Genomic DNA, 15,587 nt, shown 5'->3' with positions numbered 1-15,587 from the left:
AATAAAGAAGTAACAGATCCATTTATTTTATATTTACTGGTGTTTGAGACTTACCTGAAGATCCAAATTGGGGCCTATGTTACCTCCAATGTATTTTACCTGGATGTATGCCACAGGGAAGTGTGTTGAAACACTTCCTTTTCACCTTGTATTATAATGATCTTGTGGGCAATATTAATAGTTTCCTCAGCTCTTTTGGAGACAAAGCAGTTATCTATAATGAAGTACAGTCTAAAAGAAACTTCATAAATGTTCAGTTAGATCTTGATAAGATTTCAGACTTGTGCAAATATTGGAAACTTGCTTTAAATCTTCAGAAATGTAACATTGTGCACTTCACAAAACAAAACAAAATGTAGTATCATATGACCAGCCCACCTTGCTAGCTGTGCGGTCTAAGGGTGTGCTGGCCATCCTGTGGATGGTTTTTAAGGCAGTTTTCCATCTGCCTTGGTGAATGCAGGCTGGTTCCTTTTATTCCACCTCAGCTATGTTGGCAATTGCTGCGCAAACACTGTCTCCACATACGCGTACACCAAGATTACTCTACCATGAAAACATTGGGGTTTCACTCATCTGGAATAAGACATTCCTGGGGGAGGGGGGGGGGGGTGTTAAGTGGGTTAAGTGGAGGTCGAATAACCCTAGGTTCAGTGTGGGTTGGTGGTGGGGTGAGTGGACTGCTGTAGCCTGTTGTGGGGTTGTGTACCACTGAGGGCTACGGCGGGGACGGAGCCTCTCTGTTGTTTCTAGGTCCCCAGTTCAATACATACATACATCATATGACTATAATATCAATGACTCACAATTGGAATCAGTCAGCTCATACGAATACCTGGGTGTAATGGTTTGTAGGGATATGAAATGGAATTATTACATATGCTCAGTTGTGGGTAAAGCAGGTGGCAGATTTCAGTTTATTGGTTGAATACTGGGGAAGTGCAAATCAGTCTATAAAGGAGATTGCTTACAAAACATTTATGTAGCCCATTCTAGATTATTTCTCAAGTGTGTGGCACCTGTACCAAACTGGACTAATAGGAGACATTGAATGTATACAGAGAAGGACAGCATGAATGATTACAGGTTTGTTTGACCCATGGGAGAGTGTTACAGTGATGCAGAAGAAACTGAACTGGTAGACTCTTGAAGACAAATGTAAACTGTTGCAAGAACCGGCTTTAAATGATGACTCTAGGAATGTACAGCAACCCCCTATGTATCACTCACATAGGGATTATGAGAAAAAGATTAGAATAATTAGAGCATGCATAGATACATTCAAACAGTCATTCTTCCCACGTTGCATAGGTGAAGAGAACAGGAAGAAACCCTAATAACTGGTACAGTGGGGTGTACCCTCTGCCATGTACTTTGCGATGGTTTGCAGAGTATGGATGTAAATGTAGACCTATGAGGTGCAGATGGTAAAGCTGTAATAATTGCAGGAGAAAAGGCAAACAGATAACAGAGTACATCGGTTGTATGTACAATGAAGATGAATGGCCCTTAATGTGACACAAGAGGAGGATGAGGGTATTAATCTGTAATAACTAGTTAATTCAGTAATTTCTCCCTGTGTCTGTATATGTGCGGATGGATGTGTGTGTCTGCGAGTGTATACATGTCCTTTTTTCCACCTAAGGTAAGTCTTTCCACTCCCAGGATTGAAATGACTCCTTACCCTCTCCCTTAAAACCCACATCCTTTCGTCTTTCCCTCTCCTTCCCTCTTTCCTGATGAAGCAACCAGGGGTTGCGAAAGCTTGAATATTTGTTTGTCTATCAACATATCAACGCTTTCTCGTTTGGTAAGTTAAAGCATCTTTGTTTTTTATATAAATTTTTCCCACGTGGAATGTTTCCCTCTATTATATTCACACATATGATCACATTTATACAATTTACTATTCAGTTTTGTTACTTCATGTATCTCAGATAGAGATAGTATTTGCTATGACCCGTAATTTTACCTTGGAGTAGGATACAGTGTTACACTTCATTTGCTGAGAAATTCATTAATAGAGTAGAAATTATGGTTCATGTGAAATAGCTTTAGCTATTTTTTGAGTAGGTTTTCCTTAGTTACCATTTTTATGCTGGATGGAAGGTTATTATACGATTGTGCTACACTATGTAGGACATTTTTCTGGTAAGCAGGTGTTTGGACATGAGAGATATGATTATTATTGCAGTTTCTTGTTTTAAGATTATGTGCAGAGCTGTCTTATTTATAAGCATTGGAAGTTGTTAAATTTTATCTTATGAATACTACTGCTTCATGTATATACAAGCATGGAACACTGAGTATCTTTAGTGTTTGGAAAAGAAAACAATATGAATCTAACAGCTCTTTTCTGTGTGTTGAATATTTGGTGAATTTTCCCAGAACATGATTCCATATCTGATTTCAGATTGGAAATTTGTATGATATGCCTGCAGTACTGTTTCTGTATTACAGTTCATGTTCAGTAGCCACAGCATATAACAAATACATGACAGTTTATCTGTTAGAGACTGAATATGTATGTTCCATTTTAGATCATCCTGAAAATGTATTCCCAAAAATTTCACGTCATCAGTCTGTTTTAAGCTTTTGTTGTTTATTTTCAAGTGGAGGTCATTCTGTTGCTTTTGTGTGATATGCAAAAGTTCATGGCTACAGTTTTTTCAGTGTTTATGATGAGCTTATTTCTCTCAAACCAGTCTGACAGTTGCAAAAATGTCCTATCTGCTGATGACTGGAGGTGCTTTTGTTTCAGTCTCTTATCAAAATGCTCATATCATCCACAAAAAGTTTTCTCACTGGTGTGAACAGAGTCATTCATATCTTCTATATACAGAAGAAAGAGGATTGGACCTAATATGGACCCTTGTAACACCCCAAATTTGATGAAAGTTTTCCCTTATGAGTTTGTAGTTTGTTGTTGTTCTCACAATGTTTCCAGTTTGTATGTCATGTTTCAGAATAACTTTTTGTTGTCAGTTTGTAAGGTGCGATTTGCTTCATTCTTTTGGAACACCTCTGATACCCTTACTTTCTGTTTTGTGTAGTAGGGTAGCATGATCTACAATGTCAAATGCTTTAGATAATCGATAAATATTCCAGTAGCCATTTTCTTTTGGTATGTGGCTTTCAGAATTGCATTTATGTACCCGTGGCTGTGGATCTAGATTTCTGGAAGCCATGTGGTAGGGTAATGAGTACTTGCTTGTAAATTCAAGTAGCCTATTGGAAAAGACCTTTTCAAAGATCTTTGAGAAGCCACTAAGCAGTGCTACAGATCTACAATTGTGAATATTGTCTGTGATTCCCTTTTTGTGCAGCAGTGTGACCTTAGCAACCTTTATAAGATTGGGAAATGGACCATTTAAAAAGGAGTGATTGATAATAAATATCATAGGATCAACAATATGCTTCCCTGTTTGTTTTGTAATGCAATCTGGAATATCAGCAGTACCACATGAAGTTTTGTTAGTGAGCTCATTGTCAGTATGGTCCCATCTTGTGTGACCTGTTTGAGAAACATTGATCGTTAGGAAGATCTTGCATTGTCAGAGTAAGTGTATTTCTCCTCCTCAGGGTACATCGCCTTAACATAGCACTGTCCGTGCGGGCAAGGAGGTTTGCGTGCTCCAGATCTGGAGGGCTATGCCAGTAGTAGCGAGCTACCAACAGGGTCACCCAAGCCGGACAGGCCAAATGGAGGAAACAGACAAAGTGTGTCCCACAATGACCTATTGCTCCCCTTTCCTATCCCAAACCTGTCCTCACCATCTCCTTTTCCTCTCATTCCCTGGTATATGTACAAAAGGACAGAAAGACCTCTATAGGCATGGAGAAGCCAACCTTCTACGAGAGAAAACCCCTGCTCCTCCAGATTGTGGGCTGACAATGGGCTCCCAACCCATCCTGGAAAAAATAATCACCGGTATGACATCACAGAAGAGCCTCAGATAGGACTGATTTTTGTAAAACGACCTAAGCAAGAACAAGAACTATGGAAGGAAATACAACTGTTGTTGTTGTTGTGGTCTTCAGTCCTGAGACTGGTTTGATGCAGCTCTCCATGCTACTCTATCCTGTGCAAGCTTTTTCATCTCCCAGTACCTACTGCAACCTACATCCTTCTGAATCTGCTTAGTGTATTCATCTCTTGGTCTCCCTCTACGATTTTTACCCTCCACGCTGCCCTCCAATACTAAATTGGTGATCCCTTGATGCCTCAGAACATGTCCTACCAACCGATCCCTTCTTCTGGTCAAGTTGTGCCACAAACTTCTCTTCTCCCCAATCCTATTCAATACTTCCTCATTAGTTATGTGATCTACCCATCTAATCTTCAGCATTCTTCTGTAGCACCACATTTCGAAAGCTTCTATTCTCTTCTTGTCCAAACTATTTATCATCCATGTTTCACTTCCATACATGGCTACACTCCATACGAATACTTTCAGAAATGACTTCCTGACACTTAAATCAATACTGGATGTTAACAAATTTCTCTTCTTCAGAAACGCTTTCCTTGCCATTGCCAGCCTACATTTTATATCCTCTCTACTTCGACCATCATCAGTTATTTTGCTCCCCAAATAGCAAATACAACTAGGGACCTGGAATGTCCGAAGCCTATTCCAGACTGGGACAGCAAGATGCGTAGTAAAAGAAGTAGATAAGCATCAAATAGATCTAACAGCTCTGCAAGAGACAAGGTGAACAGAAAACGGAGCTACAGAAATGGAAAGCTATGTCATATTCCATGGAGCCTCAGAAGCAAGCCACTCACTAGGAACTGGTTTTGTAGTGAAGAAATCACTCTGTACCACTCTAATAGATTTTAAAACAATCAACCCCAGAATCTCACTCCTAACCATAGACACACAAACTCACATATATAAATTGTCATGCCGCAACCGAGAAAAGTGATGACATCAAAAAAGATATTTTCTATGAGGCATTAGAAACGGACCAGCCACTCTGGCCGAGCGGTTCTAGGCGCTTCAGTCTGGAACCGCGCTGCTGCTGTGGTTGTAGGTTCGAATCCTGCCTCAAGCATGGATGTGTGTGACGTCCTTAGCTTAGTTAGGTTTAAGTAGTTCTAGGTCTAGGGGACTGATGACCTTAGATGTTCAGTCCCATAGTGCTTAGAGCCATCTGAATTAGAAACGGTTTTAGACAATGTACCAAGTGAACATTACAAAATTATCCTTGGAGATTTTAATGCAAAAATAAGGAAAGAAGGAGCCTTCAGGGGGACAATCAGAAAGCACAGTTTACATGATGTGAGCAGTGGTAATGGCACTAGACTGGTTAGCTTTGCAACTGCAAAGGGCTTGTTTATAAGTAGTACTGATTTCGACAGGAAGAGAATATATAAACGAACCTGGGTGTCTCCAGATGAGAAGACAGTGAACCAAATTGACCACCTAATTGTAGAGACAAGAATAAAGAAGTGGATACAAAACAGCAAGAGGTGTGGAACGTGGATCAGACCTCTTCCTTGCAGGGGAAGGATGAAAACAATATGGAGAGCCAGGAAGTACAAAAGAATGCAAAGAATCACTCGATATGACCAGGAGAGTCTGATTAAAGATAATATGTGACGAACTTTCAAGATAACCCTGACAAACCGTTTTGAGGCTTTGGATGAAGAGGAAAGAGATACTGTGGTAGATCAGAACTGGAAGGTGGTTGCAGAGACCATTAAAGAAACAGCTCACAGCGAACTAAGGGAAAAAGAGTGTGGTTCAATGAGGAGTGTGAGGAAGCTATCAGGGAGAGACAGCAAGCCAAACTACTGTGGGTACAAAATAATGTACAAGAAGAAGAAAAATCAAAGTTCGAAGAAATATGACAGCAGACACAAGCCACATGAGGAAAGCAAGGAGAAAATATGTAAAAAACAATATGGAGGAAGCTCGACAAGAGTTTCATGGAAACAGGTATAAAGAACTTTATAGAAAAGTGAAAAGTTTTAAAGGAGGGACATACCATCAACACAAACTCAAAATAGATGCCAATGGAAGAATGTTAACAGAAGATCAAAACATTGGGAGAAGATGGGGGGAATACTTCACAGAATTACTAAACTCTGATGAACCAGCTGAACTACTTGAATTTGATGACCCAGTAACAGTAGACCCAGAATATCCTCCACCCACCATTGAAGAGATAAGGAACCAAATAAAAAACATTAAGAATGGTAAAAGTCCAGGAGAGGACAGAATTTCCTCTGAACTTCTCAAGGCTGGAAGCGAAATCCTCTGTTTCAAAACCCACAAGCTAATCGAGCAAATTTGGGCAAAACATGAAATACCAGGGGAATGGAAGGAAGCTGTGATATACAGTGACCGGGCCAAATATTTCACGAAATAAGCATCGACCGAAAAAACTACAAAGGCGGAAACTTGTCTAGCTTGAAGGGAGAAACCAGATGGCGCTAAGGTTGGCCCACAAGATGGCGCTGCCATAGGTCAAATGGATATCAACAGCGTTTTTTTTTTTTTAGATAGGAACCTCCATTTTTTATTACATATTCGTGTAGTACGTAAAGAAATATTCGTTTTAGTTGGACCACTTCTTTCACTTTGTGATAGATGGTGCTGTAATAGTCACAAACGAATAAGTACGTGTATCACGTAACATTCCGCCAGTGCAGACGGTATTTGCTTAGTGATACATTACCCGTGTTAAAATGGAACGTTTACGAATTGCGGAAAAGGTCGATATCGTGTTGATGTATGCCTAGTGTGATCAAAATGCCCAACGGGCGTGTGCCATGTATGCTGCTCGGTATCCTGGACGGCATCATCTAAGTGTTCGGACCATTCGCCGGATAGTTACGTTATTTAAGGATGCAGGAAGTATTCAGCCACATGTGAAACGTCAACCACGACCTGCGACAAATGATGATGCCCAAATAGGTATTTTAGCTGTTGTTGCGGCTAATCCACACATCAGTAGCAGACAAACTGCGTGAGAATCGGGAATCTCAAAAACGTCGGTGTTGAGAATGCTACATCAACATAGATTGCACCTGTACCATATTTCTATGCACCAGCAATTGCATGGCGACGAGTTTGAACGTCGTGTACAGTTCTGCCACTGGGCACAAGAGAAATTACTGGACGATGACAGATTTTTTGCACGTGTTCTATTTAGCAACGAAGCGTCATTCAAAAACAGCATAATATGCACCATTGGGCAACGGAAAATTCACGATGGCTGCGACAAGTGGAACATCAACGACCTTGGCGGGTTAATGTATGCGTCATTATGGGAGGAAGGATAATTGGCCCCCTTTTTATCGATGACAATATAAATGGTTCAATGGATGCTGATTTCCTACGTAATCTTCTACCGATATTACTGCAAGACGTTTCACTGCATGACAGAATGGTGATCTACTTCCAACATGATGGATGTCTGGCACATAGCTCACGTGCGATTGAAGCGGTATTGAATAGCATATTTTATTGGATTGGTCGTCGAAGCACCTGTAAAGGCAACAGTGATGAAATCTAAATGGTATTTTTATATTTTATGAAGCTGCCAAGACCGTTAATAGTTATAGTTCATTACTGATAACATGATGTAATATTTTTAAAATTTTATTTATTTATTTTTGTTTATTCTTTGGTAGCAAAGATGTGATGATTCTGGGATAGCTGTTAAGAAAAGTGAATAAAGAAGTCCAAAGCAGGACAAGTGGCGTGCGTTCTTGGTGATTATACACCATAACATGGCCCACACGTTCACCGGATCTGACGTCTCCGGATTTATTTCTGTGGGGAAAGTTGAAGGATATTTGCTATCGTGATCCACTGACAACACCTGACAACATGCGTCAGCGCATTGTGAATGCATGTGCAAACATTACGGAAGGCGAACTACTCGCTGTTGAGAGGAATGTCGTTACACGTATTGCCAAATCCATTGAGGCTGACGGACGTCATTTTGAGCATTTATTGCATTAATGTGGTATTTACAGGTAATCACGCTGTAACAGCATGCGTTCTCAGAAATTATAAGTTCACAAAGGTACATGTACCACATTGGAACAACCGAAATAAAATGTTCAAACTTACCTACGTTCTTTATTTTAATTTAAAAAACCTACCTGTTACCAACTGTTTGTCTAAAATTGTGAGCCATAAGTTTGTGACTATTACAGCGCCATCTATCACAAAGCGAAAGAAGTGGTCCAACTAAAACATTCATATTTCTTTACGTACTACACGAATATGTAATAAAAAATGGGGGTTCCTATTTAAAAAAAACGCAGTTGATATCCGTTTGACCTATGGCAGCGCCATCTAGCTGGCCAACCATAGCGCCATCTGGTTTCCCCCTTCAAGCTAGACAAGTTTCGTTCTTTGCAGTTTTTCGTTGGACGCTTATTTCGTGACATATTTGGCCTGGTCACGATGAATGGACCACCCTGTATAAAAAGAAAGACAAATCAGTATGTGACAACTATAGGGACATAGCGCTACTCAACATCTGTTATAAGATCTCCAAATGCCTATTAGAACGAATAAAACCTGTAACAAGAGACACAATTGGATAATACCAAGAAGGGTTTCAAGCAGGACGATCAACCATGGACCAGATTTTTGTCTTAAAACAGGTCTATTTGTAGACTTCAAGAAGGCTTACGACAGTATACATAGACCTAGCCTGATTGGAATACGACAGAGTTTGGTATGCCACAGAAATTGGTCAAACTGGTAGAGATGTGCCTAAATGACACAAAACGTAAGGTTAAGGTGGGCAGTAAAATGACAGAAAGCTTCTAAGTTGTAACAGGATTACGCCAAGGAGATGGGCTATGACCTGTCCGCTTCAACCTGGCACTTGAGACGGTAATGCGGGATTTCAACAAAGAAAACTTCCAGGACATTCAAATTGCCAGCGAACACATTACATATCTGGCCTATGCAGACGACATTGCACTATTAGCATGCACTAGAGGTGGCAAAAAATAACGTAACTGATAGAAATAACCGGTTACTGAGAAGTAACGGGTACTGCGATAACCGTTCCTCTGATTCTGGCAGTTATTTCAATAACTGTTTAGTGTCAACAGTGCCTCGCGCCATCTGTTGACCGAAGATCGTACTGCGCATTTGGAAGGCGTTCTATAGACCATGGGAATAACTGTGAGACTGCGCGCCATCTGTTGATAAGAACTGTGTACTATTTCGTGGGCCTTCGTTACTTTTAGCATAAACAATTAAATAAAGTTAATGTCCAAGCCGTGGCTGATAAGAGCTGAAGTACAGGCATTAACAACAACGGTCGTTCCCTTAATCCACCGCCTTACGTGTTAATTTAGCTTGGACGGGTAGTACAAGGAAAGTTACTTAGGAATTCGAGCGACTATGGAAATAACTGTCAGAGACCGGTATTCTCCTCTGGCAGTTATCGTTATTGGCTCGTAGTTCTAGTTCGGAAATAACTGTGTGTGCAGACGTTCCTGACTCGGTGACTCCAGTTAAAGGTCGTAGTTCCAGGTGATATTTCCAGAGAGGATAGTAACTGGAGCGAACAAATATTTTCGTACTGCTACGGAAATAGCCGCTGGCCATCGCGAATGACAAATAACATGTCAGAAAGTATAACATAATACAGTGGAATATAATAATTATTATCCTCATCATTTGTCAGGAGATAGTCAAAATATGTGAATATATCACAGTAACTGCTAATATTTACAGAATTGGTACACTGACAGAATAAAACACAGTTACGTACTTTTAATAAATTTATCGTACACAGAATACCCGATCTTGACTGTTGCAACCAAGTGCTGTCAAAACTGAAATATAGCAGAATTTTTACCTAAGCTGGTCTATCAGTCTCTGTTACGATATTCATCTACAGAGTAGAAGGAGGGGTCAATGGAAGCGTCTGATTCCACCCGTCTGCTTTGACGTAAAGGTGTTGTGGTGTGTGAATGTCATTACGGCACGGTGTTTATGAGCTGGTTTTTGTGTATCTGTGTGTGTGTGTGGGGGGGGGGGGGGGGGCTGTCGATCTAGGTTGCAGTGCCGGAATTTGCTGGTGGTAATTAATATATATATTTTTTTCTAGCTGTGATGTTTTGTGTATTTATGAAGTATTGAATGTGATTTAATTTATGTAGGGATGATTGATTTGTGGACTTTTGGGATTGTGGTTTTATTTTTCGCAGTTGTAGGTGTTGGTTTTTTGGCATCAGTAGCTGTGGTGGACCTATATAGGTCACCGGAAATGACCGATTCCCATTTTCATAGTTGTGTGTGTTGATGTTTTAGTATCGTCATCTGAGGTTGACCTATGTAGGTCAAGGGAAATGTCTGATTCCAATTTTCGTACTTTTAGTTGTGGGTATTGGTGTTTTGGTATGGTCACTTATAGTTGACCTATATTGTTCAAGGGAAGTGTCCGATTCCTGCAGATTTTTGTTGGTGTAGCAGAATGCTGTATTTTTTTTTCTTTTTGTTCTTCATTTTGTGTTTTGGGATCATGGTGTGTTTTTTTTACTAGCTTGTCCTCACCCTAAAACTCCCAACTTCCCGCAGTTGTCCCATTGGTTTGATTGTATTTTTGGTGGGAAATGTTATTGTATTATTTATATGTATCTTCGTGTTTGTTGCCATGTGTATGTAGTGACGTCGTAGACACACTTAACATAGCCATTTCCGGCATATTGATGACGGGTGGAATCAGTCACTTCTGTATCAAATAGTCTTTCAAACACACTGTAAACCGTGCCTTATCTGAAACCAAGTTTTTAATGGTTGCTGACTTGCTGGTAGTTTATTGAAAATTCATGTTCCTGAATATTGGACCCCTTTTGGACCAAGGTAACTAATTTTAGGTCTTTATGTAGATTGCTGTTCCCATTTCTAGTACTGATATTATGTATTAAGCTATTGGTTGGAAATACTTGAAACAAATTTCATAATGGAATAAATATACTAGGAAGCAGTGGTTAGAATACAAAGTTCCTTGAACAGGTTCCTACATGATGTTCTTGAATTGATACCACAAACGATTTTTATTACACGCTTTTACATGCGAAAAACTTTTGCTACGTTTGATAAGTTACTACAGAATATGCTCCCTTATGAAATAATAGAATGAAAAAATGTGTTATGCCCTTCCCAACTGAATTTATTATCGAGTTGTAGTCCCAGAAATGTAACACTGTCAACCTTTTCGATCTGCATGTCTTCATATGTTATAAACATGCTGTCGCTGGAGAAATCGAGCAGTTTGCAAATCTCACATAAAACTTGGATTAGCGTACTCACACTTTCCCCAATAGGACTAGCTTTTACAGCACAGGAGTAAACGAATCTGTCACATTACGTATATTTTTTGTTGTATTATAAGGCTGTACACTTTATTCTATTATGTGAGCAGCACAAGAAATTAAGCTTCGAATTTAACCTACAGTACTCAGTTTACATATTACTTCATACTTAAAAACGCACGTTGTTAACATTTTACTTAAACAGTGCTTTGGCGAAGTTGCGCGTACTTTTTGTCGCAGCTGCGAAGATAATATTTCTAATAGCGACCGATAACCTACAAACACATAATATGAAACACTAATAATCGTTCTAACATCAACTAAAATGTACCCGGAGTTAATAAGCTAAGGTTATGACACGATTCATACGACATTCCTGCTATTTCACACTACTCGCAGTTATACTGATAACTAAACTGATGGATTCCAACTATGTCGTTATTTAACTGTCGGAGTTATCGGTATTCGCTAGCGAAAAATAACTTGGCAGTTATTAATAACCGTTAACGATAACGGTTATCAAAGAATAACTGGAACTGTGATAACGGTTACTCCAGAATAACCGTTTGGCCCACCTCTAGCATGCACACAAGAAGATTTGAAAAGAAGTATGCAGACCTTGGAGTTATTGGCAGCTAAGATCAGTCTATAAATTAGTTCTGAAAATACTGAGTATATGCCCATAGGAAGAAAGATCAAAAACTCTCAAGATTTAATTGTGAACCACACCATGTATGAACATGTGAAAGAGTTCAAATATCTTGGATCAATTTTTCAGAAGTAACATCAATTGAAGCAGAGATAAAAGCATGACTGCAGGTGGGAAACAGATGCTATCATTCTCTAGACCCTATATTAAAATATAGAAGTGTCTCTCAACAACTAAAGCTATGGTTGTGTAAGACATTAATAATTCCAGCAGTACTTTATGGTTCTCAACCTGGAGCCCTCGAAAACAAGACCTTAATCGACTGCTTACATTTGAAAGGAAGCTCCTCAGGAAAATATTTGGACCAGTCCGAGATCAGACTACCGGATAATTGAAAAGACACCATAACACAGAATAAGAAGAGCTGTACAATGAGCCTAACATATTGGGAGCGATGAGAAGCAAAACACTGCAATGGGTTGGACAGTTGGTTAGAAAGGAGGCAACAAGATGGCCCAAAATTCCAATCAGGCAGCAGACCAGTGGGAAGACCTAAAAAGAGGTGGATCGATGGAGTGAGAGAAGACTTGTTGCAATTGGGAGTCACGGAAAACTGGAGACAGATACCAGAAGACAGAGACAGATGGAGAGTTCTAACTGTAGTGGTGCGTGATCCACTGGTCCTGATCGCTTGAATGAACGAATGTGTATTTCTAGTTTGAAAGTTTTTTTGTATAACGTTTAAATGATAAAAGTGTCATCTGGTCCCATTGTCGTGAAAAACTGGAAGAATTCTTAGAACACCTGAACAGCATTCACGGCCACATCAAGTTAACAATGGAAATCGAGACAGATGGTGCATTACCTTTCCTTGACGTCCTCCTTCGACGGAAAACCAATGGGCACCTCAGCCACAGTGTCTACAGGAGACTGACACACACAGATCGGCATCTGCACGCTCTCAGCCACAACTATCCGGCACAAAAACGTGGCGTTCGATGGAGTGAGAGAAGACTTGTTGCAATTGGGAGTCACGGAAAACTGGAGACAGATACCAGAGGTGCTAAAGTCGTCTCAAACGCTGAAAGTCTGCCACTAGAACTAAGCTTCCTCCGAAAAGTCTTCTGGAAAAACGGATACAGCCACAGACAGGTGTCACAGGCTTAATTTGGTGTGACACGCAAGAGACACACCAACAGAGAAGAGAACACCACGGAAGAAGAAAGCAAGAAAACTGTTTTTGCCTGTCTGTGGTAGAGTGTTGGGGAAAGATTAGCCGGCTCTTGAAGAGATATAACATTTCATCGGTGTTCAGGCCCCCAGCGAAAATTCGACAGCTCATGAGGCCTGTGAAGGACGATCTAGTGCTTAGAACGCCTAGAGTGTACATGATACAATGTTAGTGTGGCTGTTACTATGTCGGCCAAACAGTACACACTGTGGAGCACCGCCGGACGGAACATGAGAGGTGCTTACGCCTACGCTATCCAGAAAAATCAGCCATAGCAGAACACACCTTAGAAAATGGACACCGAATTCTATTCGACGAAACATCTGTCGTTATGAGGACGAAGGGATTTTGGTATAGCATCATAAAAGAAGCTATTGAAATAAAAATCTTTGAAAACACCATCAACGAGGACGGCGGTTTGAAGCTCAGCACAGCCTGGGACACGGCCATCGCGAGGTTGAAATGGACGCGACGGACGCAGGATGAAAACATTCCATATATGCCGAGGAAGAGAGCACTAGTGACGTCACAGCCAGCAGTACGGCTATATAACGACGCAGGCACGGCGACACAGCAGTCATTCTTACCACTTGACACTGACTGAGGAGGGCTCGGTCGAAAGCTCGTGGGATTTTAACCACCTGATGCGGCTGGAAGCCCGAGAAAATTTTATTAATTCATATCGCCGCGAAACCATGCGTTCATACACCCCTGAAGAACACGAAGTACACCTCAAAGAAGTTCTCAGAACTTTACAAGGCGTTGTGTTGATTAATCATAACAAATCTCAACTACATCAAAAAGAAGTCACTTTCCTTGGACATTTACTCAGTGCCACAGGCGTCAAACAACAATCACACAAGGCAGACGCCATATGCCAGCTCCCACTACCACTAACTTACCATGAACTCCGATATTTTCTCAGAATTTTAAATTTCTACCAACGCCACCTATCACAAGCACCTGCCTGACAAGTGCTGCTCATAGACGCGTTATCAGGCCACATCGAAATTTGAAGCAGTAGAGTCAGATGGACCAAAGACATGTTAAACACTTTTGTTTACACAGAAGAATATCTCACTAACGCAAACACTCTTGCAAGGCCCATCCCGGATGCTCAACTGATTGTAACCATATTGGCCATGAAACCTGCCTTCTCCAGTTTTTCTCTTGAAAACTGACAACTTCCCAATCCAAACGGTTGGCATTCGACAGGGAACTCCTCATCCGTTACGAGGCAGTTAGGTACTTCTGCAAAGACATTGAAGGTTGGAACATCAGTCTAATCATGGTCCACAAGCCACTTGTTGAAGTTATAAAACACTGTTGAAAGGAGGCACCCCATGACTTTCTTGACACTTGGATTTCATGTTACAGCACTCAACAGACGTATGGCACTCACATGGTCTAGACAAAATCATTGTCATTTGCCTATTGAGGTTTACGCCATCTTCCTCTGCTTTGACTATGAGTAGCTAGCTGCCGCCCAACAACTTCCTGAGTCATAAGGTTACAAGCTCTTCCTCTCCATCATAGACAAGGATTCGTGATGGGTGGATATCAAACTTAGGCACACCAGAAACCATCACCACAGAGCAGTGCTGCCAATTTGAGTCGGCACTCTTAATGGCACATTGCAACCTGTGCACTATTAAACATATGTGAACCACCGCCTGTCACCTGCAGAGCAGTACCCTGGTCAAAATGTGGCACAGGACCTTTAAGGCTGCTATCAAGTGTCATGGCATTCTCAAACGGAGGCTCTGCTCCGGGACCTTCTTGGAGTGCGCACTGCCTACAAATAAGACCTGCAAGCATCATTGGCTGAAATCTTAATGTGGTGAATTTCTGGGCTTCATACTGCCAACACCAAACGACGAATCTCCAGCATTATCAGCCCTTGTACAACGTGTCAAAGAACACATCTGACACTCCCATGTACCAACACTCAACCCTCAATCCGCACTTCGAGTACTTATACACAGTACTTATACACAGTACTTTCAGACTGCAAATATGTTATGCTGGACAATGATACTGTGAGGTCTGCGCTCTAACCACCTCATTCAGGACCATACAAAGTCATCATATAAAACATGCACATTTTTGACATCGCTGTCAATGACAGAGTCATCGTCAATCAACTGAAACTGGCATGGTACTTCAAGAGGACAACACTCCACCCACCTGTAACTATCTTCCTCTAACTACCCTCCTCTAACTACCATACACGACCATACAGCCACATCCAAAGCAACACCATATCTCACTATCCAGCTCAATGTCACCGACTTCGATGCTAATGATTTTTCCACCAAACTCTTAGACGACAGTTTAACTGTAACAGTCCTTAACAGTCACCACCTCTGAATGATGCTGCACACATCAGATGACGGGAACACATT

At 40.9% G+C, this 15,587-nt stretch overlaps 2 protein-coding genes across 2 annotated transcripts; one reads left to right on the top strand and one right to left on the bottom strand.

The window, feature by feature from the left end:
• Positions 1 to 3,005: 3,005 nt before the first annotated feature.
• Positions 3,006 to 3,793, bottom strand: LOC126474236 (uncharacterized). Its single transcript, XM_050101701.1, has 2 exons — positions 3,775 to 3,793; positions 3,006 to 3,514 (listed from the first exon to the last, which is right to left on the bottom strand). The coding sequence occupies exons 1-2, from the start codon at positions 3,791 to 3,793 to the stop codon at positions 3,006 to 3,008; spliced, it is 528 nt and encodes a 175-aa protein (XP_049957658.1).
• Positions 3,794 to 5,850: 2,057 nt separating this feature from the next.
• On the top strand, positions 5,851 to 7,687 carry LOC126474235 (uncharacterized). Its single transcript, XM_050101699.1, has 2 exons — positions 5,851 to 6,336; positions 7,643 to 7,687. Exons 1-2 carry the CDS (start codon positions 5,851 to 5,853, stop codon positions 7,685 to 7,687), a joined length of 531 nt encoding a protein of 176 aa, XP_049957656.1.
• The last annotated feature ends 7,900 nt before the right edge of the window (positions 7,688 to 15,587 follow it).

The sequence above is a fragment of the Schistocerca serialis genome, chromosome 4 (genome assembly GCF_023864345.2).
Source record: "Schistocerca serialis cubense isolate TAMUIC-IGC-003099 chromosome 4, iqSchSeri2.2, whole genome shotgun sequence".
Classification (NCBI taxonomy): domain Eukaryota; kingdom Metazoa; phylum Arthropoda; class Insecta; order Orthoptera; family Acrididae; genus Schistocerca; species Schistocerca serialis.
This window is presented reverse-complemented; position numbering and strand designations above follow the sequence as displayed.